The sequence below is a fragment of the Crotalus tigris genome, unplaced genomic scaffold, assembly GCF_016545835.1.
Source record: "Crotalus tigris isolate CLP2741 ecotype Arizona unplaced genomic scaffold, ASM1654583v1 scf7180000017591.2836849, whole genome shotgun sequence".
In the NCBI taxonomy this organism is placed as follows: domain Eukaryota; kingdom Metazoa; phylum Chordata; class Lepidosauria; order Squamata; family Viperidae; genus Crotalus; species Crotalus tigris.
Window position 1 is genome coordinate 1,295,071 of NW_024096497.1, and position 27,154 is coordinate 1,322,224.

A 27,154-nucleotide genomic window follows, 5' to 3' on the forward strand; every position below is an offset into this window, starting at 1 on the left:
TTTTTTATACTTGTCTTTTTGTCTTTCAATTTATCAGAGAATTGTTTGTGCAGCCATGCTGATTTCTTTTAAGATCTTGTATTTTTCTTCTTCACTGGAATTGTACTAGATTAGAATAGAATCAAAATGGATAGGAAGAATTTTTTTTCTCATAAAACAAAAAACTGGGACTAGGTTCATCCAATGACACTGACAGAAGGATATGCAAAGCAGACAAAATTAATGTACAGGACATTAAGTACACAATGTATTTCTTAATCTACTGAATTCATCAACATATACTGTAAGGGTTACTAGTTTGGATACTTTAAAAAGATATTGAATAATTCATAGACAACAGACTTATCAAAAAGCTACTAATCTTGAAGATATAGTTAGCAGTAAAGTAAAATAATGGCTATATATAGATCATTGGCTGTTTCTAATGTTCTAAGATAGACACTAAATCTTTAAGAGGCAAAGAATAGGAAGATGTATTTTCTGAAAGTTAATCAAAAATAGGATTCAACTTTTAAGCTTCTGCTTCCTTTCACACAATTCCTCTGGAAATATTTGATTCAAAATCTGTTTCCAGATACTATAGACCACTATCTTAAGAAATACACAATATAATTAACCAGAAATTACTGTCTACAAATTTCTAATAATATACTAATCTTATTCCATTTTTAATATTGTATCTTCTTATAAAAGTAGAATTCCTCAATCAATACATTTGGATAATTTATAAAAATTGTAAAACCAACCTACCTTCATTTATTTTGGATATATCTACGCTAGAATTATTAAGCTGCAAGGTGGCTTGAAGAGCAGGCAGTAACTGTCGAAGGAGATTGGGATCCTGAAGTAACGGAGGAATTGGTGATTGTGAGACAGGTGAAACAGGGACAGTAGAAGCAGATGAAGCTGGTGTAGAAGGTAGATTTAATCCAGAAGCAGATGATGTAGAAGGAGTTGTACAGGTATGGGATAGAGACTTGTCCAAAGATTCTGAAAATCAAAAAAGAAGTTGTTTTTTCCCAAAACACTGCTCTCACCTATCATATATCAGTTATAGGAAACTGAATCCCCACCCCTTCACAAAACATAATCAGGAGATGGGTTTTAAGGAAATAAAGCTGTGTCCCCCAAAACATGACTTCTTGTCATCATTTGTGCCTCTTCTGCTCCCTAAGTGCTCTAGAGAGAGGTGTATAAAATATTTCGACACATTAACAATTTGTCCATTATTATTCTAAAATTATCATATAACTGAATTTTAATTTCCCAAAGTAGTTGATTGAAGAAAATAATGCTATGGAGTAAAGTTTAACATAAAACACCCATTGGATGACAGTAAAGCAGTAACAATCTAAGCAGAAAGCAGTAACAATCTAATTTGAATGGTAGCATTAAGGAACACCAACATCTATATAAAATCATTGACTGAATCAAAACAGAAGCTCATTTGATAAGACAGGACCAAAGCTTTTAGAATACATAAAATATGAGATTTTTATTTTATCAAATATTTTGCTCTTTTGCCTTATAAAAGTTTATAAATCTCTTGGTTTCAATAAGATGAGTGGCATGGTGGCCTAGTGGTGAAGATGCTCGCCTTCCACTTGGAAAGTTGAGAGTTCAATCCTAGGTAGAGGCAGATTTTTCTCTCCTAGGGCAGAAAGAAAGGTCTTTCTTTCAAGGTCTGAGAGCCAAAACGTAACAGGAAAAATTAGAGGAACTAAAGGACAGAAAGGAAAGGGGAACATGACTGAAACCTTTAAATAAATTATTAAGGCTGTGAATAAGGTTCTAGAAAGCAGTATTTTTAATACTAAAAAAAAATCAATAACATGTGGTCACAACCTCAAACTAATAGGAGCTAAAGTTAGATAAGAGTGCTGGAAGATACTATTATAAATTTATGGTGTTAACGCAACATGCTTTACTTATGGGCATATCCAATATTTGAAGGATTTGCTATTGTCTGATGTATTTCTGTGTGTAACCCAACTATCAAGTCAGAGTTATTTAGTTTTACTGGATGTTTGAATCACTACATCATAACTCAGCTCTGGATTGTTGAAACAGATATGTAACTTGGAATCAAACACTACAAAAATATTTAAAAACCACTAAAATGCTAATTTTCCATGCAGGACTATGAACTTGCTTTAAAATAAATTCTCACCTGTAACTTTGAATGTGTAGAGGTTCGTGTCATTATAGGGCATTGACCCCCAACCTTTTGGGCACCAGGGACCAGTTCTATAGATGAGTTTTTCTGCAAACTGGGAGGGGGCGTGGTTTTGCGTGCTGCCTTGATCCCACATGTGCACAGATGGGCTTCGCTTGCTTGCACAGCCCGGTTCCTAGTGGGCTGCAGATCACCGCCAGTTTGTGGTCCGGAGGTTGGGGACCCTTGTTATAGGGCATTGATCTCTTATTACACAGGCACTTTATTTTATAAGACTATAATTGACTGTAACAAACTGTTGTATCAACTGATTTATGCAATATTTGTACTACGGTAAATTACAAGCATAGAATAAATAAATTACTACCATCATAAGCCAGGGATAGGCAATCTTGGCTCTTTTATGACTCGTGGACTTCAACTCCCAGAATTTCTGAGCCAGCATGGCCAAGGTTGCCTACCCCTGCCATAGGCTGTTCATACTTCATCACATACAATTGTCTGTTAACTGGGTGGTGTAGAGAGGGACTATACAGAAGAATGCTCACCAATGGTTCATCAAAATAAAAAAGATCCAGCAGGGCTTCACATACTCCATTGCTGGGCCCTGTATGCTTTTACATATTATTAATGGCTAAGTCAAATAAACACTTAACAAATATGATGACAAGATAAAATGGAGTGCAAGAGGACTGAAATAACAATACAATAAAACTATAGAAATATAACTGAAAGTTATTCAATATGTTAGTGAAACAACATAGCTAAAATCTGACAGAAATAAATATTATGCACTTAGAAAGCAAAAACACCAATGCACAGGTGGGGGCTCTCTAGTTTGAGAATATTACTTCTGAAAAGGTTTTAGTTGATTATTAATAATGTGGTTCCTTAAACAGGAAATGCAATTTTAATTTGCATCAGTAGAAATATAGTTCACAAATCTCAAAAGCTAATACAGGTAGTCCTTGCTTTATTACCACAATTGAGCCCAAATTTTCTATTGCTAAATGAGACATTTGTTAACTGAATTTTGCCCCATTTTATGACCTTTCTTGCCAGTTTCTTTGCATCATTGCAGTTATTAAATTAATATCATGGGTGTTAAGTGTATCTGGCTTCCCCATTGACTTTGCTTGTTAGAAGATTGCAAAAGGTGATCTTATGATTCCAGGATAACCATCATAAATATGAGTCAAGTTGCCAAGTATCCAAACCTTGATCACATGACCATTAGAGATGCTGCACCAGTTATAAGTGTGAAAAATGGCTTATAAGTCACTTTTTTCAATACTGTTATAACTTCAAATAGTCACTAACAAACTTTTTTAAGTCAATGAATTCTTGTAATTATGTGTTGTTTTCCATTGGTCCGAGTTCCTTAAATACTACATCCAATTTTGGTCACATAACTGCCCACCTAGTACTGAGCTTCAAAAAATAATAATAATCAGTAAGTAGTTGACTAGTACACATCTTTAACTATAAAACACCTAACATTATAAACCAATTATAGAAAAGTATAGACAAAAACGTGACATATGAATGAACATCTTTCTTCATTTAGCCACCTCATTTCCACTAAGTGGCACCCATTCATTTATCAAAAAAGGCATTGTTAACTAATTTCCTGCTACAAAGATAAAAATAAGATTAATGGCTTCTGAACAAGGCCAGATATAAAGCCAATCATTAACAATGGCTTCGTATCTTGATATATTCAAGAACTAGTAAATCTAAACTCTTTGTTCTCAGATTTTATCTACTGGAAAACAACCTGCTGTATTTGTATGCTAATGTAAAAGTACTATCATTAGAAATGGCTGAAAATTCAGCACATTTATAGATGTCAAAACTTAGAGCAACTTCCATAAACTAGAATCAACTAACACACTTAAAAATATGATTTCAAAATAAAACAACAAAGATGATACATAAGACAAATTTCTAAATTATGAACATAAAGGTCATAAGCAAAACCAAAATATTTTTGGCTTTGAAGATAGGAATTCCCCAGTTTTTTCAAATCAGACTATTAAATCGATTTAGCTTTGTAATAAAGAGAAAAAAAGCTGAGGAGAACAAACTTGTTGATCTTTCTCCTTCCCCATTAAGTCCTGAAACCAAATTCTCCATTTCTGCCCTCCAATTTTGATCCATTTTAACCATCTCATTTGCCAAATTTACTATATATCTTACCATGATGAGTGACTGCCAGGTTGAAGAGTAGAGGAAATGAAGGAAGCAAGCAAAGAAAAGTTTTCTCTGATCAACCAGAGCACATTTCCTTTAAACTGCCAGCAGGAACAGAAGGTGGGTCTCAGGGACTCAACTGCTGCGGTAGGCCCGTGTTGTTCTCTAGCCAGCTGAACTTTTATTTTTTTGTTACTACTTTTCAGCAGAAGCTAAGTCCTTGGAAAGCATTTTGCTGCTGACTGACTCCCTTTAGGACCCAGCTAGGACTCTTCCTATCAGACCAACAGCAAAAAGCTTTCCAAGGACCCAGCTTTTCAAGGACCCAGCTTCTGTTTCAGCTGGCATTTATAGTGAATGTTGTGCTCTAGCTGACCAGAGGTTGCTTGCTTCCTTTCCTCTATTCTCCAGCCTGGCAATCATTCATTGAGGTAAGTAACTCACAGATTTTGTCACCTTCTTTCCATGTTGGTTAAAATCAAAATTGGAGGGTAGAAACAGAAAGTTTAGTTTCAGTATCTAAGGGGGGGGGGGGGGAGGGAGAGAAAGATCTACTTTCTCTCCAGATTGTTTCTATATTCTTTATTAAGAAATGTGGGCTTCTTGGAGAGGGAAGGGGTTAAATAAGGAAACTATTCTGGGAAGATTGTCCTGAAGCTGTCATTTTTACATGCAGGCAGCTGGCTTCCCGAAAGCTAGCAAGAACCAGGAGACATTTGCAGTCTCCAAACAGATCAAGGAGGCTCAGCCCACAAGCATGGCTTGTTTGGAAGCCTCTCTGGCATTGAAATATTGCACTAGGCCCTAAGCTAGCTGGGTTCTTCTTTCCTGCTGGGCTGCTTTTGGCTTTGTAAAGCTTTTTGTTGCTTGTCCACCTCCTTTATGAGCTCCCCCCACCATGAGGCACCCCATACTCCTCTTAACAACTCATGTTTGTGTTAACAGGGGCATTTGGGAGAACAAAGGGTGGGAGTTGTTAAGTGAGGCTATCTCATGTCATTGCCATCCACACTTGTGACTATAATGGGGAAGCTCCAGAATATGCAGAGAGCATATTCTGTATTATTGAGCTATTGCGCTTTTTTCACAAGTTTAAGGTTCAGAAGTAGGGATAAATTTCCAGAAATGTTGAAATCAAAGAGAATGAAAAGACAAAAATTGGGAACTGTAATATGACCAATGGAGAAAATAAAATTCATAATAGCAAACTCAAAATATTATCTAGAAACAGAGATTTTTACTCATGTGGATTTTTCCTACCCACCCTTCCATGAAACTCTGTGTTATACTTAAAAATGTGTCTTGAAAATGAAGGGATGTCCTTTGAAACGTATCACATGATCTGTGTATCATATCACATCACATGCATATGAGCAGACTGAAGAAATGAGGAATGCCAAGAAGTCTTTTGCTCATACAGAATACCTCTAATATTGAAATTCCTAGAAATTAATGAATTCAATATGGTATATGAGTTTTACTACTATGTACTAAAATGCACACACCCAAAAACAGAATTTGTAGTTAATGGAAAACTTCAGGTTTCCTATTAAAACAGAGCAGACTATTGTTTTAAGGATACATGTTTTAGTCCCCATATTCAACACAAAATAGATTAATACACACCTGTCAAACTTTTTCTCTCTGTTTTTTGTGAAGGGATGGAAGAGGTGGGTGTAGGCAGTTTTGATAAAGAAGATGCCCCATTTGCATCAAATGATTTCTTTGGCTGATGATCTGACTGTAGAGAAAATGGACTAGGAGGAACAGAACTTGGCGTAGTAGAAGGGTGAACCACTGTTTTGATGGGATGTTGTACTGGGGTAGAACTACTGTGAGTTTCTGTCCTTGGCAGTCTGTAGTCTCTATCATTGTGTCTACTTGTCTGAGACAAAATATTCTGTGGAAGCATATTAGCGGCATCACTGGAATGCTTCTCTTCCACTTTTATCATTCACAAAGTTGAAATGAGAAACAGAAAACACCAAGTTAGTTCTTTATTAACATATTGCATTTACTATTGTTTTTTCTATTCCAGCAGCAACAGATATTAGTACACAATACTTTTTTTAAAAAGAAGTACTTATACATTGCTTAAACCAAAATGAAGTTCTGCAACATTCCCATTATCAAAAAATACTAAAGAAGTTTGAATATTTCAGCAGAAGGCTAGATATCTATGAATATTTTTAAGAACTTGAAATTTGTTGAGTTGTTGAGGTTGAGTTTTAAAAATCTACAGGTAGTCCTCAACATACAACCACAATCAGGACTAGAATTTCTGTCACTAAGTGTGGTTGTAAAGGATATACAGCTAGTTGTTGGGTGACTGCATCAACTGATGATTGCTATCCTGCTTTCCCTGTTGTGGTTAGTAAATGTAAATCACTGGTGAAGTGAGTACCAACCCCAATCCGAGCCATTCTGGGCTTCAAGCTTTCGTAAGGCAACGGATTATCCCCAATTCCAAAGTTTTCAAAGACAGCACAATTTTAGCTACCTTGGAAAGGGGGGGGGAGGTTTGTGGGGACAGCACAGTTTTAGCCACTTTGAAAAGCTGTGCTGTCTTCAGAAGCTTCCCTCTGCAATATCCAAACTAACTAAAGCTGTGTTGTCTTTGCAGGCCTTTCCTCACCCCCCATTTACGAAGTGGCTAAAGCTAGGCTATCTTTGCAGATCTTTCTGAAAACAGTGCATTTTAAGAAATGTTTTCCAAAAGCTGGGTCCAAAAAGTAGACACCAAAAGCAGAGAGGCCCAGGGTGCAAAAGGCATAAGGTTGTTGTAGGGAACTGGGAAAGAAGGCAGTTGGGCAAACGAATGCTTGTTGGCACTTGCTGGGAGCAAAGGAATCCTTGCTGGCTTCTTTGCTGGGGTGCATCACATGGGGCTGGGAAGAGATGGAAGCTGGGCAAATAAATGTTTGCTGGTGCTTGCTGAGGCTTCCTGGGGTAGGGTAAGCAGTGCAGAGCCATGCGTTTCAGGGCTGCTTGCCTCCTTGAAATCCAGGGTTCAGACCAACCAAAAGTATAGAGATGGGGGGGGGAGAGACAGGCAAGGCAGAGCTGAAACACCCGTGGCTAAAAGTTCAGGAAAGCTGCTAAACACCTGCACTTCGATTAAGTGACTGCAGGGCTGCTGCAAAGGCTGTAACCTCAGGACCCATTTTTTTCAGCACCATTGTAATTTCAAACAGTTGCTGAATGAATGGTCGTAAGTCAAGGACTATCCATATATAATTTGTATTGTCATTACTATCACAGCACAGTAATACAAACAAAAGAAAAAAACTTTATTTTCTTCTATTGATATACAATGTATAGTTTTCAATAACCATATCAGATAACTAAATGTTAAGGGAGAAAGAAAGACATAAATTAAAGCATGACAAATCTATAAAATGTGGTCAATTGAAAAAAAAAAGAATTTCAAAAAGAGCATGCACAGGAATAGTATTGTGTTAAAATAGACATACTTCCACTAGCAAACCCACTAGCAGCAGTCGCTTGCATCACCTCTCTTCTGTAATCTCTATCTTTTGGGAAACTGTTGATAGACATTTTGCTTGCTTCTTTTTGTCTCTGCTCTCTGGTGAAAAAAAGAAATTAATTAATTAAAATGAAACAATCTGGTAAATTTACTATTCTACAATTTATGTCTATATCAATTATTTACCTTTCAAGCCATTCTTTTGGTTTTTCCCACTGTGAAACTTCTGTTCGGCAGTTATAGTAATATTTTTTGCCAGAAGAACTAATGTGCTCAGACCAGTCATCTGCAGAATCAAAAGACTTAAAAAAAAAACAATGCAATCAACCTGATGGATTTCAGAAATATCAACTTCTCAGTTTTGAACATTAACACCCATTTCATTGAAAATATTCCTTTCAGAAAAATATCAGTAAAACACAAAGCAAGAGCCATGGTAGCACAGTAGTTAGAATGCAGTATTGCAGGCTAATTGTGTTGACTGCAGGCTGCCATGAATTTGGCAACGGCTCCATCCTTCTGAGGTCGGTAAAATGAGGACCCAGATTGTTGAGGGCAATATGGTGACTCTGTAAACCGCTTAAAGAGGGTTGAAAAGCACTGAGAAGTGGTATATAAGTCTAAGTGCTATTGCTATTTTATACTATAATTTCTAATAGGCCTCAGCTCAACCCAAGCAAGATGAAGTTGCTTTGGATATTTGGATTTTCCAGTATGGGTAATCTTCCATTTGTTGGCCTTGAATGAAGTGGCTTTGCCTTAGACAGATCTAGTGCATGATTTGGGAATTACAGATCCTGCTCAAAGAACAGGTAGCAGCTGTAGCTAGGAGGGCTTTTGCATACTTACAGGTTATGTGTCAGTTCAGCCTATTCCTGGACTGGGGGAGTGGGGCTTCTCACTGTCACTTATGCCCTCATTACTTCTCACTTAGATTACTGCAATGTACTCTACTGTCAGTGCTTCTGGGTGCAGTTCAAGGTGCCAGATGTCACCTTTAAAGCCGTTCTGACTTTGGGCTGGTTACTTGAGAAACTCTTTCACAAATTATTTTACTGATACAATCCAATCTGGCAGGATGGGCATGCTTCAGATTCCATTGGCCAAAGAATGTCAGTTTACAGGACCTAAAAGCTTTTTCTGCCTTAGCGCCCAGCTTATGGAACATTCTATCTCTGAAGTTCAGGATAGTCCTGACACTGCTGGCCTTTCATAAGACCTTGAAGATTTGGTTCTGCACCTAGGCCTGAGGTGCTGAAGATGTGCAGGGACTAGATTCTTGGTTAGGCTAGTAATTTCAGTTGATTCTGCTTGGCTGCTATGCATATTTTTGTAATGTTTATAATTTTTTATTTTATTTTAACTTATTGAGATGGGCAGCCCTATAAAGTGAGTGGATGTGTGGATAAGCAGATTAATTTAGAAACCATAACTGGTTTAACAATGTAATTCAACAGCTTTCAAATAGTAACAGAGAATTTAGTTTCACTTAAAAGTATTAAACTAGTGGTAATACAATGACATCAAAAATTCTATTTTTAAACTTTGCATGTGTTTTGAACTGAAATACTGAATTTATCTAGAACAGAAATTGTTTAGAAGATAGTATATGTAATTTTGTTTGCTTCATTTCTATTAACTGTAATTATCCAGAATTTCTTGAAAAGTGAAGCAAATTGTATGCAAAATATAATAACACAACTTGGTTGAGCAAATTCAATATAAGTACTTACTGCATCAGATGTTTTGCTTGGATTATTACTAGGATTAGAATGTGAATTTGAGCTATGAAGAGCACTGTGGTTATGAGAGTTTTCTTGTGGAGAATAACTGGTCCCTAGAAAACAATGGTTTATGTTATTTCTCAGTTATATAAATTCAACATATTTTAATTTACCTTGGTGCAGAAAGACCAACCATCATATCTCTTTCATACACACACACATACATACACAAATATACCGTAAATGCCGGCGTATAAGACGACTTCCGCGAGCGCTGAAATCGGCGCCAAAGACGGGGGTCGTCTTATACACCAAGTCGTCTTATACGCCGGAAATACTGGTAGTTTCCGGCGTATAAGACGACGTTCTAGGAATGCAGCCCGGCTATAAAGACGGGGGTCGTCTTATACGCCGGGTCGCCTTGTACGCCGGCATTTACGGTACTCTGTTCTGTATCAATTTGCCACTGAAAAAATATAGCTATTAATATTTTCTAAAGAAAGTTTTTGAACTGAAATATAAAATACAAAAAAATATTATGTTATATATGTAAAAATCAGTAATAAAACTGCCCCAGAAAAAAGTTCAATCAGAACAGAATTTAAAATTTCCACAACCAGAGTTAAACAAACTTTCTAAAATATTACTTGAATAATATGCTAAAGTATAACCATGAAATTCACAATGAAAGTTTCTACCATCCATCTATCCTTCCATCCTTCCTTCCATCCATCCAACCATCCACCCACTCACCCATCCATCCATCCACCCAAACAATACCTCCAAATTCCCAGCACTCAAGAGGCAGTTCAGGAAGGTACCATGTTCAGTGCTATTGGTATTTGCAGAGCATCAATTAAGATTAGGAGATTATATTCCACCCATGCCAAGTCCTGAGGACAATAATCTACTTGAGTGACCAATGCCATTTCATCCTGTGTGATTTTAATTTAATTCTTGACTGGCAGAGATCTCAATGTGTGTTCTGGCAGTCTCTGAACTTGAATCACCATCCCTTTCTCAACAATACAGGTAGTCTTTGATTTATAACAACTGGTCACTTAATGAATGTTTGAGGTTATAACAGTTACCTCAAAAGGTACTTACAACCCAGCCCCAAAATTACGTCCACTGAAGCACCCTTGCCCTTATGACCAATCACAGTGATGCTGCAGCGCTCCATGCCTATTCCCCCCTCCCCCCCGGGTTTCCACAGGCAATAGGCCTACTTGGTCAGGGCTTTTCAACCTTTTCAGAGTTGTACCACTTTTAGGACATGACAATATTCAAGTACCACCAGTGCTTAGCGAGGGGTCAAAAACTTGATGACTAAAAAAAAGGGGGAGGATTTTGGGTTTTACTCTTAGATTTATTTGTTGTTATAGAAATGACTAGTTTATAATATGGAAAAGTACAAAGTTGAGTTCAATATTAATGTTTCCTTCTACTGCAACAGAGAAAGTCGGAAGTCAATGCCTTTTCTTTTTCCCTTCTCCCCCTCACTTTTTTCCTTTTTTCTTTCACCCTTTGCTCGCAAAAGCCCCTTGCTCGCTTCTCTCACTCACACACACTTTTCCCAGAAAGCGTCTTCCCCTTCCCTCTCTTTCTCCTCACCACTTCTCTAACAAAAACCTTTTCTCTTCTGTCTCTTTCTCTGGAATCGTTTTTTTCTCTACCTCTCCAGCCAAAACTGCCTCCTTTTATAGCCTGTCCTGTCTCCGCCCCGCCCTCTCCTCCTTTTTCTCCCGGGTCTGCCGGAAGTGCTGATCCTGGGGCCTTTGTCTTGGTCCAGCAGCCCTGCAGCTCCTGAGGACTCTCTCACGGCAAGTCCTGCGCTGCACTGCTTTAGCTCGTTCCCTCCCCCGCTACTTTTGTCTAGGCTAGGCAGGCTCACGTACCACCTGCCAGGTGCCAATGTACCACCGGTGGTACACGTACCACTGGTTGAAAAGCCCTGCCCTAAAGTCACCAGGTGCTGAAACAGGCCTTCACTCTGAAGCTGCTGCCAGGCCTGCCAGAGGGAAGAGATAGCCAATATGGACGTTGACAACAGGACAGCCACTCCCTCCCCGACCCTCAGGCGCTCTACCTGTCATTTTTGCCCTGGGTTGCCGCCTCCCTGCTCACCTCTCGGACAGGCCAGGCAAGACCAAGTCAATAAGGCAGCTCCCCAGCATCCCAGCGGCAAAGGACCCCCCACTCCACCCAGAAGAGCATCGGCCTGGCTGCCCCTCACTCGGCACCCTTCCTGCCACCACTCAGGACAGCCACCCCGCAACTACAAGAGCTGGCCTGGCACGGGAAGGGCATGCGTGCCTCCCCGCCCCCCAAACTGTCATACGGTACCTTATTTATTTGGTTCGCCACCACACTCCAAGGTTGCCCCATCGACGCCGCAATGCATCTCCACCCTATGTGCAGGCCCCGCCCCCGCACGCTTGCCAGGGCTAAGACCTACCCCCAAAATAAACCCTAGTGCTTATTTCAGAGCCCAAAAGAAAATAAGACCAGGTCTTATTTTCAGGGAAACATGGTAAGCAATAATCCTAACTGATCCCATGAGCCTAGTTTCAGAAACAGGGTCTCACAATTAGAGGCTTGGGGAGCAAGATCCTGAAGCCAAACAAGACTTTCTGATGACCACTAAAACCCTACCCACCCTGCCTGAGCTCTCAGTTCGAGCCAATCCTAAACCTGACTGGATACATCTTCTGAGAAGAACCGCCCCCTTGGGGGTCAGCAAGGTCTCAGTGATGCAGGCCAGGTTGGCTCGTTCCTCCTCAATTAGATCTTGAATAAGGGGAGCTTTGATGTTAACTAACCTGGCACTCATCAGCAGCAGGCGAAGCTCTGGGCCACCATGGGTATGCTGTCTAGGGACTAGGAATGAGCTCAGAGGGCCAGAACACACCACTAATATTACACATGTACTAAAAGTAGCAAAGAACAATACATTTTTCTGAATCTTTCATTGTTTTAAATTTTATTAAGGTTACAGTGCTGCTATTTGATATTATATATCATGCATAGCATACATAAGAATTAATCCTGTTTTATTTCCTCAAATTACTAAGTATAGTTCACTTATAGCTGCTAATATAAAGATCAAAATTTTATTATTTTAATATTTATTTATAGTTTTAATTAATTTTGTTTCTGATTAGATCTGATCCCATTCCTCTTCAGAAATCTTATTATGTGTTATCATTAGATAATCCTGTATGCAATTTTACAAGTCTTCTTAACAAATAATTCTGAAATCAATCATTCTATGACAAGCATCAACTTTTTTGAACAGGTATATTAAGCAAGACTTAACCCTGCTTAATAGCAACACTCTATTTAAACATGTTGAATATAATTCAATATATTTCAGTAATAATTATACTGAATATAATTTGTTATTAATATGAATTATGCGCCTCAATATTTAAATCTTGTAATGGACATTACTCTCCATCAAGTATATTGTTCTCTAGCATTGTTATTATTTAGGTATATACTTATTGATACAATTTTTGTAGCTGCCCATCTCATGGCAATGAATCTGGGTGGTAATCAAGAATTTAAACCAACAAGTGAAATCAATAATCCAAACAAGAAGTATCTAAGGTTGCACAAAAAAAATCAACTATAGGAAAAGAATAAAGAGCAAATAAGCAGCAGGGTCTAAATGTCTTGAGGAGCAATGGCATCGCTAAAGTCTAACACAGGCCCATTCAGATTTTTTGAATATTCTGATTCACAGAGCAGGATTGCACACAGAAGGCGTGACTCCTAGATCCAGCAAGATGACACTGTTTGAAACAAGGGCCCAGAGAATCCCCTCCATGTTAGCTCTGATGGGGAAGCAGAGGCAAGCAGTCCTCAAGGTAGCTTGATCCTATCCTACATATGGGCTTTACAGGTGAAAAACAGCACCCTGAATTGTACCCAGAAGCCCAGAGGAGCTAAGACAACTCAACAGAGCAGCAGTGTTACATGAGCATAGCTTGGAGTCCATGTTACTGTGTTCCAAATCAGCTACAGCTTCCAAAAGTTCTTCAAGGGCAATCTCATGTAAAATGCTTTAGAGTAATACAGACAGAAGGTGACTAAAGCGTAAATCACTATGAGAAAAGCCTCTTGGTTCAGGAACGGGACACAAGTGCTACATAAGACAAATCTATGCAAATCTACTTGCTCTTTCAGCAGGAACTGAGAATCCCCAAAGTGTGCATTGACTCTGTCTGGGGAAACATAATCTCATGCTGAGTAAAGATTCTTCAGATCTTTTATTTTTTAATGTGGGAGGGAGGTAAACCACCACCACTTAATTTTGCAGGGTTGAGCTGAAGCCTGTTATCTCCCATCCAAACATCACAGCTTCCAGACATTAAGAATTTTGTCAGTTCTATTCATTTAAATATTCAAAAACCACTACTACAGAACACTGCTTCATATGCATTAAAGTTGCTTTGTAAAATTTCATCAGGTATCAAATTTTTTCATTTAACCTCTTCTTTGGAGCATAAAATCCAAAAACGTGGACAAGAACAGCCTTTATGTAAACAGTTACCACACTTTTACCTGAAAAGTATATACCGTATATGCCGGCGTATTAGGCGACCCGGCGTATAAGACGACCCTCGTTTTTATAGCCGGGCCGCATTCGTAGAACGTCGTCTTATACACCGGAAACTACCAGTATTTCCGGCGTATAAGACAACTCGGCGTATAAGATGACCCCCGTCTTTGGCGCCGATTTCAGCGCTCGCGGAAGTCATCTTATACGCCGGCATTTACGGTAGGTAGTCCTCGACTTATGACAATTGAACCCCAAATTTATGTTTCTAATTGAGACAGTTAAATGACTTTTGCCCCATTTTACAAGCTTTTTGCCATATTTATTAAGTGAATCTGGCTTCCCCATTGACTCTGCTTGTCAGGTTGCAAAAAGTGATCACATGGCCTCCAGAGGGACCTCCAGGGAGGTCATGCAACTATCATACATATGAACCAGTTGCCAATCGTCTGAATTTTGATCATGTAGCCGTGGGAAAGCTGTCATAAATGTGAAAAATTGTAACAAGTCACTTTTTGTGTCCTTGTAGCTTTGAATGGTCACTAAACAAATGACGTTAAGTCGAGGATTATCTGTACTGTATGCTCAAAATGCCAGTATTCAAGAAAAAGCAATATAACCCCAGAATGTAATGTCTATAAATGCTCATTCAAACAACGTACTTCAGAATCATTTTATGCAGGCATAAAAGTTCGATTACAGGCAGACTTCATCTCAAACAACTTCTCTACTAATATAACTTGCTCTAAAACCACCACCAGATGGATCCGTAGCTGGCTGACCAGCCGTACTCAGCGAGTGGTCCTCAATGGAACTGCATCTATATGGAGGGAAGTGTGTAGTGGGGTGCCCCAGGGCTCTGTTCTGGACCCAGTACTCTTCAACATCTTCATCAACGATTTGGACGAAGGGATAGATGGGGAACTCATCAAATTTGCAGACGACACCAAGCTGGCAGGAATAGCCAACACTCCAGGCTTAAGATACAGAGGGATCTGGACAGACTTGAACACTGGGCACTAACAAAATGAAATTCAATGGTGAAAAAAGCAAGGTTCTACATTTAGGCAAGAAAAACCAAATGCACAAGTACAGCATAGGTGGCACCATGCTCAATAGTAGTAACTGTGAGAGGGACCTAGGAGTCCTAGTAGACAATCACCTAAATATGAGCCAGCAGTGTGCTGCAGCTGCCAAAAAGGCCAACACGGTGCTAGGCTGCATTAACAGAGGGATAGAATCAAGATCACGTGAAGTATTAATACCACTCTTCAATGCCTTGGTAAGGCCACACTTGGAATACTGCATCCAGTTTTGGTCACCACGATGTAAAAAAGATGTTAAGACTCTAGAAAGAGTACAGAGAAGAGCAACAAAGATGATTAGGGAACTGGAGGCTAAAACATATAAGGAACGGTTGCTAGAACTGGGTATGTCTAGTTTAACGAAGAGAAGGACAAGGGGGGACATGATAGCAGTATTCCAATATCTCAGGGGCTGCCATAAAGAAGAGGGAATTAAGCTATTTTCCAAAGCACCTGAAGGCAAGACAAGAAGCAACGGGTGGAAACTAATCAAGGAGAGAAGCAACCTAGAACTAAGGAGAAACTTCCTGACAGTTAGAACAATTAATCAGTGGAACAGCCTGCCTCCAGAAGCAGTAAATGTTCCAACATTGGAAGTTTTTAAGAAGAGACTGGACAGCCATTTGTCCGAAATGGTGTAGGGTTTCCTGCCCGAGCAGGGGGTTGGACTAGATGACCTCCAAGGTCTCTTCCAACTTTACTATTATTATTATTATAAAACTTCCAAGTGGTTTTTGTTTTGTTTTTTCAAAAATGAAGATTTGCATTATTTTATTCACAAGGCTGTTTGCATCAACTCTGAAATGTAAGCAAAATCTTATATTAATCACTAACACAGTTTTTAACGTAAAAAACAGCTATATCATAAACACTGGAATTATTATTAACACTGAAAAACACTACCAACTTCTTTAGCCAATGACTATAGGAGCAATAGAGAGTAATGTCATTAATATGTCACTGACACCTCACTATAAAAATCTTGATGGCTCAACCCAATGATTTCATATAATTAACAAATGTTAAGAGACAGAACAGATATAGATGAAAGATTACTGCCTAAATGTATTGGTTAACACTCAGCTGGATGAACTTCTCATATAGCCTGGATATTTTTGATCTTGTTATATCTGCTTGCTGGTACAATCCAACAGAACAAATATAATGCCACATCTGCCACATTCTTACAAAGCAGGCCAGATAAATACAGTAGTGGCCAAAATTGTGGAAACCTTTTGGGGAAAGTGTACAGTAGAAATGCCACCTTTGGTTAAGTTTCCACCAATTTTTCTTCTAATTTTTTTTATAACTATAGCCTTGTTCACTTAATAATACTATTTTACATCGCTTTCTGGGCAACCAGTCAACTCTTTGTTCCGTTACTTTAATTTTATTACATTTTACAAGCTCACAAAATGAAAGAACACAAAAAAACCCAACCAACTTGAAGCGATCACATAACACACTGACAAATGTCCTCCTCTCAGCTTCAATATATGACATCAATAACTGAATCCTACTGTGATCTGATTGGCTCATTGCCAAAACAAGATGACACCCAATTGGCTCTCTAAATACTCATGCTCATTGGCTACAATCAGATGAAGCAAAGCTACCTGATATCAACCTAAGCAAGTTGTGCTTCCTTTTTCTGAATTATTTGGCTATAACTTTTCATAGAATACAGTGCAGATAATTGAACAAACTTTGTTGCATTACGTTCTTGATTAAATTATCTTTCCATTGATATATAGTTTTATGGTACTACTCTAAAAAAAGTGGTGTTATTAGCCATCAAACCTCAAAAATACACTTTTCCCAAAAGGTTTCCACAATTTTGGCCACTATTGTACCATAGTTAATGTTTTCAAAAGCAGTCAAGTAATCCAAACAACTAAAATATTATCATCCAATTTTTAATGCTGATTAGCTAATACAACTCAGGCTCATATTCCAATTATGGCTATTTACATTTATAGGCATATAGTATATATTGTGCTTCTTTTAACAAGGCTCTCCAGCAGCAAAAAAATTGTAGGCTCATATAATTATTAGCATTTTTAGCAATAAGTGTTTTTAATTAAGGCATATACATTACCTTTCTTGGACATAATGCTATAGTATAGTGGAAACGTAACTTCTATACTAGGTGAAGAAAAAGTAGGAAAGGTGAAGAAAAGATGACCAGCAGGCAAGTAGATGGATTCAGTTATAGTATTAATAACTGCATTTCAAAGATCTGAAGGATGTTAGGGATAAATCATAACAGAAAATCTATGAGATTGTCAAAAGCCAACAATTACTTGATGACATGTAATCAATCAAACTGCACTTTTATTACTTATGCAGCAATAGCAGCACCATCTTCTCTTGTAGGGCTATTAATACCTCAATGTCTAGGTTTTTCAATCAACCCACCCCCCATCATGTGTCTCAAAAAGCTGGTACCAGAGTAATGAATGAATGTGAGAGGAGCTATACTATGCTGTAATAATACAATCTGGTACCATCCAGATGCATACACCACATGAAACTCAAAACACTATACTCAGTGTTATTTGCAATCAGGACAGCAATGATTACTATGGATTTTTTTCTTTTTTCACTGTTACTGTCATAAACATATCAACAAATCATGGCTAAGAGAGAATCTAGCCGAAATTCTGTCATTTGCATTTTAGCTACCAGCCTTCTCATTCCATCACTTTCAAAGCCCAAGAATTTAAAGAGGTTCTATCATAAAAGAGTGTCCAAGAACACCCTCATATGGATAGTCAGTCATTTGCTTATCTCCTATAGATCCAATTTCCAATAGATATTTACTTAAATCTTCACAGAATTGAACCTGAACAAATGTTTTTCCATTCTGTGTCTGAATTTTAATTAGTGCATAATGACATGCAATTTAAATGCATTTAAGAGAAGCCAAGGAGAATGATTTCTAAGTAGTCATATAGTTTTATGCTCCTTATATTCCATGTGATACACTGGAATTAGGAACCACACATATATGCTGCATTACAGTTGTTTTTATATATTTCAGATTAACCACTTCTGCAATTAAATGTATCAAGATACAATTTTCTGCAATTTATTATAGCTCAATCTCCATCTTTATTTGTTAAATTTATTTGCCCCTATCTCGCAATAAGGATACTCTATGTGGCTTACAATAAAAAGGGAGAAATGAAAAGAAGTGTAAACATAAAAGTGAATAAGCATAAACAATGAAACAATAAACAATAGAATAAACCATGAAAAAGAAAACAATGAGAAAACAGTGGTTAGAATAAAAGATGGGCAGACGGGGGAGCAGGAGAGGGTGCTATTAATCTAGCAGCCACCTTCAGTGTGATACTCTCCTATTGGGTCCCCAGGCCAACTGGCAGAACCAGACATTCAGGCTTTTATAGAAGGAGATGAGGGTGAAAACTGATCTCACATTGGAGGGTAGGATGTTCCAAAGGACAAATGCTATAGCAGAAAAGGCTCTTCTGAATGCCAGTAGTTGGAATTCTTTGACCAACAGGATCCAAAGTAGTTCCTCTCTGCCAACCATTTATATAGGCCATTTATCTTTCACAGGGTTTTTTTTACTGCCAATCAGAACTGAGCAGTCCACTTATTCTTCTCAATTATTAAGTTACAAAAGACATGAATAGGAGATCTCCCAATCTAGTTGTCACTATAAATTCTGGCTAGGTTAAATCAGTGTTACAGACATGCAAAAGAAATCCATGACTCTGAGAGATGTTTTCTCTTTTTGTAATTTTTTATCTGAATCTGTCATGAGCCAAAATTAATGTCAGAGATCAAAAACGATGCATTTACAGCCCAAACTAGTGGGGAATATTTATTTAATGCCACATTTAAAGCATATAACGGTCCCATTCCCCTGACCCAGCACTAAAATCTAATACAATGGGAATAGGACAAGAAGATCTTCAAGGTCCTTTCAAGAACACTATATGATTCAATTGATTCCAAAAAAGTCCAAGATAAAAAAGAGATTCTTAAGCACTAAAACAGGTAATGATCATTTTAGAGAAACTCTTCAAACAGCAAACCTGGTCTTTCAAGGGGAATATAATTTCACTGAGAACCAAAAGACTAATCTTAATCAGCTAGTTTTTCAGTCCAAAGCATTGTTGTATGATTTTAATTTTTATTAATCTCCAAATCACCTCTGGATATCTATTTAAAAATTCAGTATACTTAAAATTGTTTCTATTTAGAAAACAAAGAAATGGCCTGGGACACATTTCCTCAGCCCCCAGGCTGTGGTCCACTACCAGGCTGCAGCCTGGGCCACATGAGTGATGGGTAAGCGTGAATGTGCGAAGCTCCACTTGCGTGACTGAGGGCCCTTGCACTCACACGCAAAGCTCCACTTGCACAAGAAGGCACTTGAGTGGAGGGCAACTGTGCTCATGTGTGAAATTACACTCGCGTGAGCGGAGGGCACTTACTTGCAAACCTCCATTTGTGTGAATGGAGCTTTGTGCGCAAGCACAAACACCCTTCGCTGAATTGCCCTCTGCTTGCGCAAGTGGAGTTTCATGCATGAGTGCAAGGCTCACCACTCATGCGTGAAGCTCCATTTGCACAAGCAGAGTATACATGCACACCGCTCACACCAATGGACCTGTGTACACTTGTGCACCTGCCAGTCACACACCAGGCCACCAAGGTGGAAACATTGAGGACCGGTGGTCTGCGGCATTCACTATGGTAAAACTGTGGTATAAATCTCCATATAACTTCCCCCAGTGTTCAGTAATTGCTAAACAATATTGGAGAAAAACTGATATCTGAAAGCATCTTTCAAACACCAAAACGCGACACGAAAAGTGATCAACACTTGTGAACCAATCCTGCCAGGCCTGCAACAGAAGGCTTTTAAGCCATATCTGATTAAGAGATCCAGAATTACACTATTGTACCATTTCAATGAGAGTACAAAAGTTGGCTTGAAACTTAAAAAGTTAGCTACAAAAACTAAGATCATGGTATCATCACTTCCTGACAAATAGAAGGGGAAGAAAGAGAAGCAGTTAACAATTTTATTTTCTTGGGCACCAAGATCACAGTGACTGCAGTCATGGAATTAAAAGACACTTGTTCCTTGGTAGGAAAGATATTGCAAACCTAGAAAACATTAAAAAGCAGAGACATCAAGTTGCCAACAAAGGTCTTCATCGTCAAAGCTATAGTTTTCCCAGTAGTAATGTATGGCTATGAGAGCTGGACCATAAGAAAGGCTGAGCTTTGAAGAACTGATGCTTTCAAATTGTGGTGCTGGAGTAGACTCATAGGGACTGCAAGAAGACCAAATCAGTCAATCCTAAAGGAAATCAATCTGACTGTTTCTTGAAAGGACAACTGCTGAAGCTAAACTCAAAACGCTTTGGCCACCTAATAAGAAGACAGGACTCATTGGAAAAGACTTTAAAGTTAGGAAAGATTGAGGGCAAAAGGAGAAGGGGACAGCAGAGAATGAGATGGTTAAGTGGTCTCATTGATGCAATGAACATGAGACAATGGAGGACAGGGGAGCCTGGCATGCTATAGTCTATGGGGTCGCGAAGAGTCAGACACGACTTAGCAATTGAATAAAATTATTTCAATCTAGAAGAGTTCAACTCAAGAATAAATGCTTTCCACTCCAATCTTCCTCCAGTAATATTACATAACTTTTCCAAGAACAATAAGTATGTGAGTTTCTGCTTGCTGAATATTAACCTCAAGAGAGTCATTTTGAAGGTGTATATTTTCTTTTTACTTTTCTCAATATCCAAGTTTCACAGCTGTATATTACCACTGGGAAAATTATTTTGATTTTTTTCTTGCAATTGAATATCATGTTATTTTTTATATTGTGTTTGAATTTGTCATTGTCCTCTTCTATTTTATTAACTTTTATTTTTGTAGCCCATTGTCCACCTCTATTCACGAAGCCCTGAAAACATAGCATGTCCATTAGGACTATACTCCCACAATCACCTCTCTAATTTCAGTCATCTACTACAATATTCCAAAGCACTTATTTCCTAAAGTCAGATCAAAATGTGAATTATAATGTATCAAAATACCAATTTCTAAAGCTATTGTCTAAAATTGGAATACTTTGTTTAGAATGTTTCTCCAAAGCAAAATTATAGTAAATTTTATAGCACATTTATAGGATTGTAGTATTGATCTTTAAAATCCTCAATGACTTCATCAAGCAAACCTAAATAACTGTTTTTTCCCAATATAACATCTTTTAAGTGAAAACTTCATACAATCTACCTTTATCAAGTCAACCCTGAATTACTAAAATAGCCTTGTCAAAGTTACTACTGGAGAGATATGAATTAGACTTATCCCAGCAATTAAGAGCATATTAACATACTATTGAATTCTAGCATATCTGGAGGATCCCAGTTTTTAAGATGTCATTCTAGAGGATATAATTTATTTTTAAAAATTACTAAGCATTTACTACTATTTTAAATGAATATATATACTCTATATTAATGACTACAGCAAATGTTATAACACTGAATATATTCAGTTCTATAAATAAAATTGTTTAATTTCAAAACAGAGTAGAAACTTCTTACTATAGAAGATTATAAAGGAATTGAGGTATAAATAAATTTATTTATTAAATTTCCATACTGCCCACCTCCCTTACAAGATGACTCTTAGGTGGCTTAAAATTACAGAAACAAATGAAAAATAGTTAAAATACTAAAATGAACCAATATTAAAATATTAAAAACTGTGCAAAAACCATGTCCACAAGAGACAGATGGGACTGGGATAAGAACTTCTTACCCTGTCAGCAACTTCCAGTGTTTTGAAACCATTCGAAAAGCCAAAAGAGAGGGGGCAGTTCTCACCTTCAGTGGAAGAATGCTCCACAATATTAGATAACATTTGGACTAAATTAATCTCCCATATAATTAGATTTCTATATGTATCTGTCTCTATCATTATCCTGTACAGTAATGACTGGGAAAGACTGAAGAGAAAAAAAAAAAATAAGAGCATTCCCCATCCCTAGTATCCCTGGTTCAATCCAATGAATCAGCCATGCCCATTATGTAGCCCCCAAAAGGTTTTCTGGGAGAATACAATTTTAACAGCTAAAACTTTGAAGAAAAATATGCTCCTTCCCATTAAGGTAAATGGTAAAGGAAAACAGAAAATATTCTTATGGTTAGATGAACTGACAAGTTAGTCATTTTATTTTTTTTAAAAGTCTCACTGTGAACATTAATAAAAGTTTGGACTTATTGGTAAATAAATTGTATGGTTTTCTTCTGAAATAAAAACCTTTATTGATTCAAAAACTAGAAGCAAAATATAACACAATATACCCACATTATTTACATAAAGAAAATATTAACAGCATTAACTTTGATAATATAATATAATATAAATATTAATATTTGCAACCTAGATGCTAGATTTATAGGTACCAAACTAACTTTTTATTCTGGCTCTGATGAGCAAATGAAAAGACCCCTAACAATGAAATTAAGTTACACTTGTATCTGAGCAAGTATATTGGCTCACATATGATATTTACAGAGAATCAGTAAAAATAAAAGAAATTGAAGTACTGCTCAGAGGGAGATAATTTTACTTTGTTTATTTTAATCTCCTTCACAAGATTTTGGGTACAGTTTTAAAGTTATTCTTTAAATTGAGCTGTATTATAAATATACAAAATATAGTATTAGTTTAGAAATTGAATTTCAAGTATGAAAAACTAATTAAAAACTCAGTCCTAAATAATTTAAAGTTCCTTTACTATTCAATTATACAATACATTCTAGTGTTGCTTGGAATTATTATAAAGTTTCAGCTAAAGAACATGTCAATTAAAAATATTCTGATTTCTTATTTAAACAATTACATTTAATATAATATTTAGAACTTAGAACACTGGAAGGAATGCTTTTATTAAAATAATTAAGTTATGAAAAGTTATACAAAAATCCTTAATTTTTTTCCCCACTTGTAGCACTTTACATTTGATGATACCCATAGGCAATATTGACACATTTATTTTTTTCTTTATAGACAGCCAGTATGGTTAAGTCATAAACCATTTTCAGGGTCTTCAGAAAAAAATGGGCAGAATTACTTGCCAGATTGCTTTTACCCAATTCACGTAACAACGAACTATTGATGTATTCAAACCCTAACGAGTATGTTCAAAATATATTTTTTAGGATGGAAAAATTAATAAGGTTGACAGAGATAGCAAAACAGTTGTAATTAAAGAAAAGAAGACAGTTTTGTTTCCATTTGGAAATCACCTATGGAGTTTATGTTTAAAACAGAAAAAAAGAAACTTTGATTTTAGATTTCGACAATTAAATTTGTTTTTATAAAAATCACTAATAATAATCGCTAATAATAATAAATACCTAAAGCAAAAAGTTGAAGATGTAACTGTATTCTGTAGTCTACTGCACCCAAAAAGTTGGAAATTACTGTTTTTTCTTTCTTTTGCTTTGCACCCCTCCTTTATCTTTCCCTATTCCCTTATCACCCTCTCTTGTATATCTTTAATCAAAATGTATTTTTTAAATCACAGATTACAATCTTTGCAAATTATTTCCACTACAAATAATGAAATATCCCTTACCTGAATATATGTAGAATATATTCATCAAACCCAATTGTAAAAGACCTCTTACTATTAAATTATATCTAAAACTTTATGTAACATAAACAAAGGGTTCATGGAAATATTTCTGAATTTGTAAAGCGCAACGCCAACAAGCCAATGTGTAAAATTGTTTTAATGTATAACACTAACAACTCTGATTTAATTTATCCAATTGATAAAAACCCACTATACAGCATGTGACAATATAACACTACTCTTAATTTTTCTATAACCCTGAATATTTGAATATAGATGAGAAAAAAATCCTTCAGAGTTGAACGAAGGATCTAATGCTAAGACTTACAAGTTACAATATTCAGTCAACTACATCACTGAATGTCCAGGTCCATAAGAAGACATAATTTCCTGGAAACTATGAAATACCATATTAATATTTATCTGTTTTTAATATTTGCAAGCTGCTCAGAGTTATATCTAGACAAGATGGGCAGTACACAATTCAAATAAATAAATAAATATCTCCGGGTAGGAATCTTTCACAAGTATGATTTTATTTATACTTCTAAGGTAAACAGAAATAAAACTTATTTTATTTACTTCAAGGAAGACTGCCATAGAAAAATATCTAGTGTTATGCCACTGAAAGCATATTCAAGTTTCTAAATTCTAAAATCTTTTAAAATTCTTACCTATAACTCATTTAAAATCATTATGCACATTTCCTTTTTATTTTTTCACTCTTGTGTTTTACTGCTTTCCATACCCTAAGGAATAAATCTCTATTCTGGGAGAAAAAAATCCAGTAGTTTACACAAACAAGAAAAATTGTGTAAATTGCTTGAGCAGATTCACCTTAGCTTAAGTGATCCACTACTAGTGGAAAGCCACTAATTTACAGAATCCCAAGCTAAGCCTACCCTCTTATTTAACTCAGAATTGCTGGCTTACATGATATTTTTACAATAATCTTAAATAGGAACTGAGACATATTTGAAAATATTTCAGATATAACCATTTCTAAGAATAAATTAGCAAAAGCTTATATTGCCAATACGAATTATATTATAAAATGAAGTATATGTACAATATTTCTAATTTTTGGATTAACAGTAATGAGCTGCCTTTCTTGACATACATATAAACAACTTGAATTAAATATTGCTTAAACATAAAACACCATAATGCTTTAATAAAGCAACAAGGTTTAAAAATAACAATTAATAGTTCTATTGAAGAATTCAGAAAATCTTAATAACAAAAACCCTTATCTAGATCACTGCATACAATACAGAATGCTGCCATGTATCTACACATTAAACCAAGCCTAATGATTAAAAGGGCTCTGTAAAGTTTTCTTTACTTCCAAAGCATTAAAACAGCAGGCTGAACCAATAAGAGCCCATGTAATGGACTTAGTATATTTCTCTCAGGTAACACACCTTCATATACCAAGCTATCAGTAACTCTGTAGCCTGCTTTCATATTAAAAATTATGGGGTCCTTTGTGCTCTCTTGAGCTTGGTTGTTTTCTTGCAGACATTTGCTAGTACTAATTTGGTAATGAAACATCTGCAAAAGAACAGCCAAGCTCAGAGAGCAACAAGAACCCTATAGTTCTACCCTGAGCTTCAAATATTCTCTTCTATTGATAGTAAAAAATATCCAAAGTGTCCCCAAATAATGGTTAGCATGCTTTTTGAACTGTCTATATTTTATAAAAAGCTTTTCAGATAGCCAGTGCTATTTTTATATATTGGCTAGTATTAGCTGTAATGTGCTAATCTATCTTGCTACTGGGTTTAGCTAATTGTCAAAGGAATTCTATAAAAATAGTAATTTAAAAATACTAAACATAAATGCACAAAAATAAGATGATTTCAAAGAAAACACTTCAACTTGCCTGGCCATATGTTTCTTATATATAAAAAGCCAATAATCTTGTTATGATAAAGGTGAAGAAAATACCATGAAAAGAACTATTAAAAATCTATTTCATTGTTATACAGTGTATATGTATTTTATGTAGTATTGTGCCAAGCTGAAATAATGATGAGGCAAAATTATTTAAATATTAAAATCATAGTTGAATCAAAGGTTAAAGGAAACTCACCACCATCCCTCTCTCTAACTCTATGAGTATGAATGGTTTTAGCTTTATTGTGTCCACTATTGTCACTGTATTTGTTTTCAGGACTATCGGATCGCCGCAACATTTTATTTGGCGGTGAAGGGTCTGTGGCGTCTCGCATCTTGTCATGCCGGTGATCACCACCACTGGGGTGACTCTTTGATGTGTACTTAAGAGCCTGTAAGAAATTTTAAAAAAATTAAGCTGTGGCATTATACCTAGAATTTACAACGGACACTTTTATTATCTAGATTTTTAATGTACTATCTGACATTTAAAGTATATACGTAAGCATATTTCAAATTAGTATTATTCTTGGATACAATCTCTATGTTATATCACCAAATTTTTCAAACAACTCAATTCAAAACAATTGAAAAATAGTTTGCATTGCAGCTGACCAAAGCTATTTGCAGGTGTACTTAACAAGTTATCCAGAATGTGACCCAATACAAATTCTGGATGTTTGATTTTTATTTTGTTAATGACCTCTAACACTGATCAGTGAAATCTACTCAAAATAATGCATTTAAAATCCTGATTCTTAATCAAAACAGTGATCTGTACATCACTAACTTTAACACACTGTAACATATTGGAGAATATGTTCATACATCTAGCTATTTAAGACAGCAAACTTTTCAAACATGGATGTAATATAGTCATGATCTTTCCTTTAAAACACAAACTACAGTTTAACAATTAACTGTTCATTTTTAATTCCTAGATGATACCGCACTAAGAGGCATTTCATGATGATACTTTCTCTATCAAAAGCTTATTTTTATAGTTTATCCAAGTATTTAAGTATTTCTGCTTAATTTTAATCAATAAGATCTCATTTATGAAGACAGCAATTATGTATTTCCAGAAACATAATTTCTTCAGAAACTATAGATTCAATAAATTCTCAAAGACTACCTGTAGGTACATAGCAACTGCTGCACCTGTACTTTCCTAGCAAAACCACTTTATGCTGTATTGAGTGCAGCCTAGAAAGTAGCTTTAGTTAGCAGCTCTTCATCTCAATAGTTTTGAAGCACAGGTGTTTTGCCTAGTGGATGTTTACACAGGTTAGGTTGTTATCTAGCACAGCCTCCAAATATTAAACTCTGCTTGATACCTCACAGTACTTTAAGAGTAAAGTAATTATTTTCATTTCATT

The 27,154-nt window shown here is 36.4% G+C and overlaps 1 protein-coding gene across 3 annotated transcripts in view; it reads right to left on the minus strand.

Annotated features, from left to right (window-relative positions):
* WAC (WW domain containing adaptor with coiled-coil) overlaps window positions 1–27,154 on the minus strand; it is a 48,921-nt gene that overhangs the window by 20,457 nt on the left and 1,310 nt on the right. For all 3 annotated transcript variants that reach the window (XM_039363870.1, XM_039363851.1, XM_039363861.1), the window contains exons 3-8: window positions 25,972–26,167; window positions 9,590–9,693; window positions 8,043–8,158; window positions 7,843–7,955; window positions 5,996–6,313; window positions 751–990 (exon numbers count right to left, since the gene is read on the minus strand). In XM_039363870.1, coding sequence (XP_039219804.1) covers window positions 751–990; window positions 5,996–6,313; window positions 7,843–7,955; window positions 8,043–8,158; window positions 9,590–9,693; window positions 25,972–26,110 — 1,030 coding nt within the window. In that variant the 5' untranslated portion in view covers window positions 26,111–26,167. The remainder of the gene's footprint in view (window positions 1–750; window positions 991–5,995; window positions 6,314–7,842; window positions 7,956–8,042; window positions 8,159–9,589; window positions 9,694–25,971; window positions 26,168–27,154) is intronic.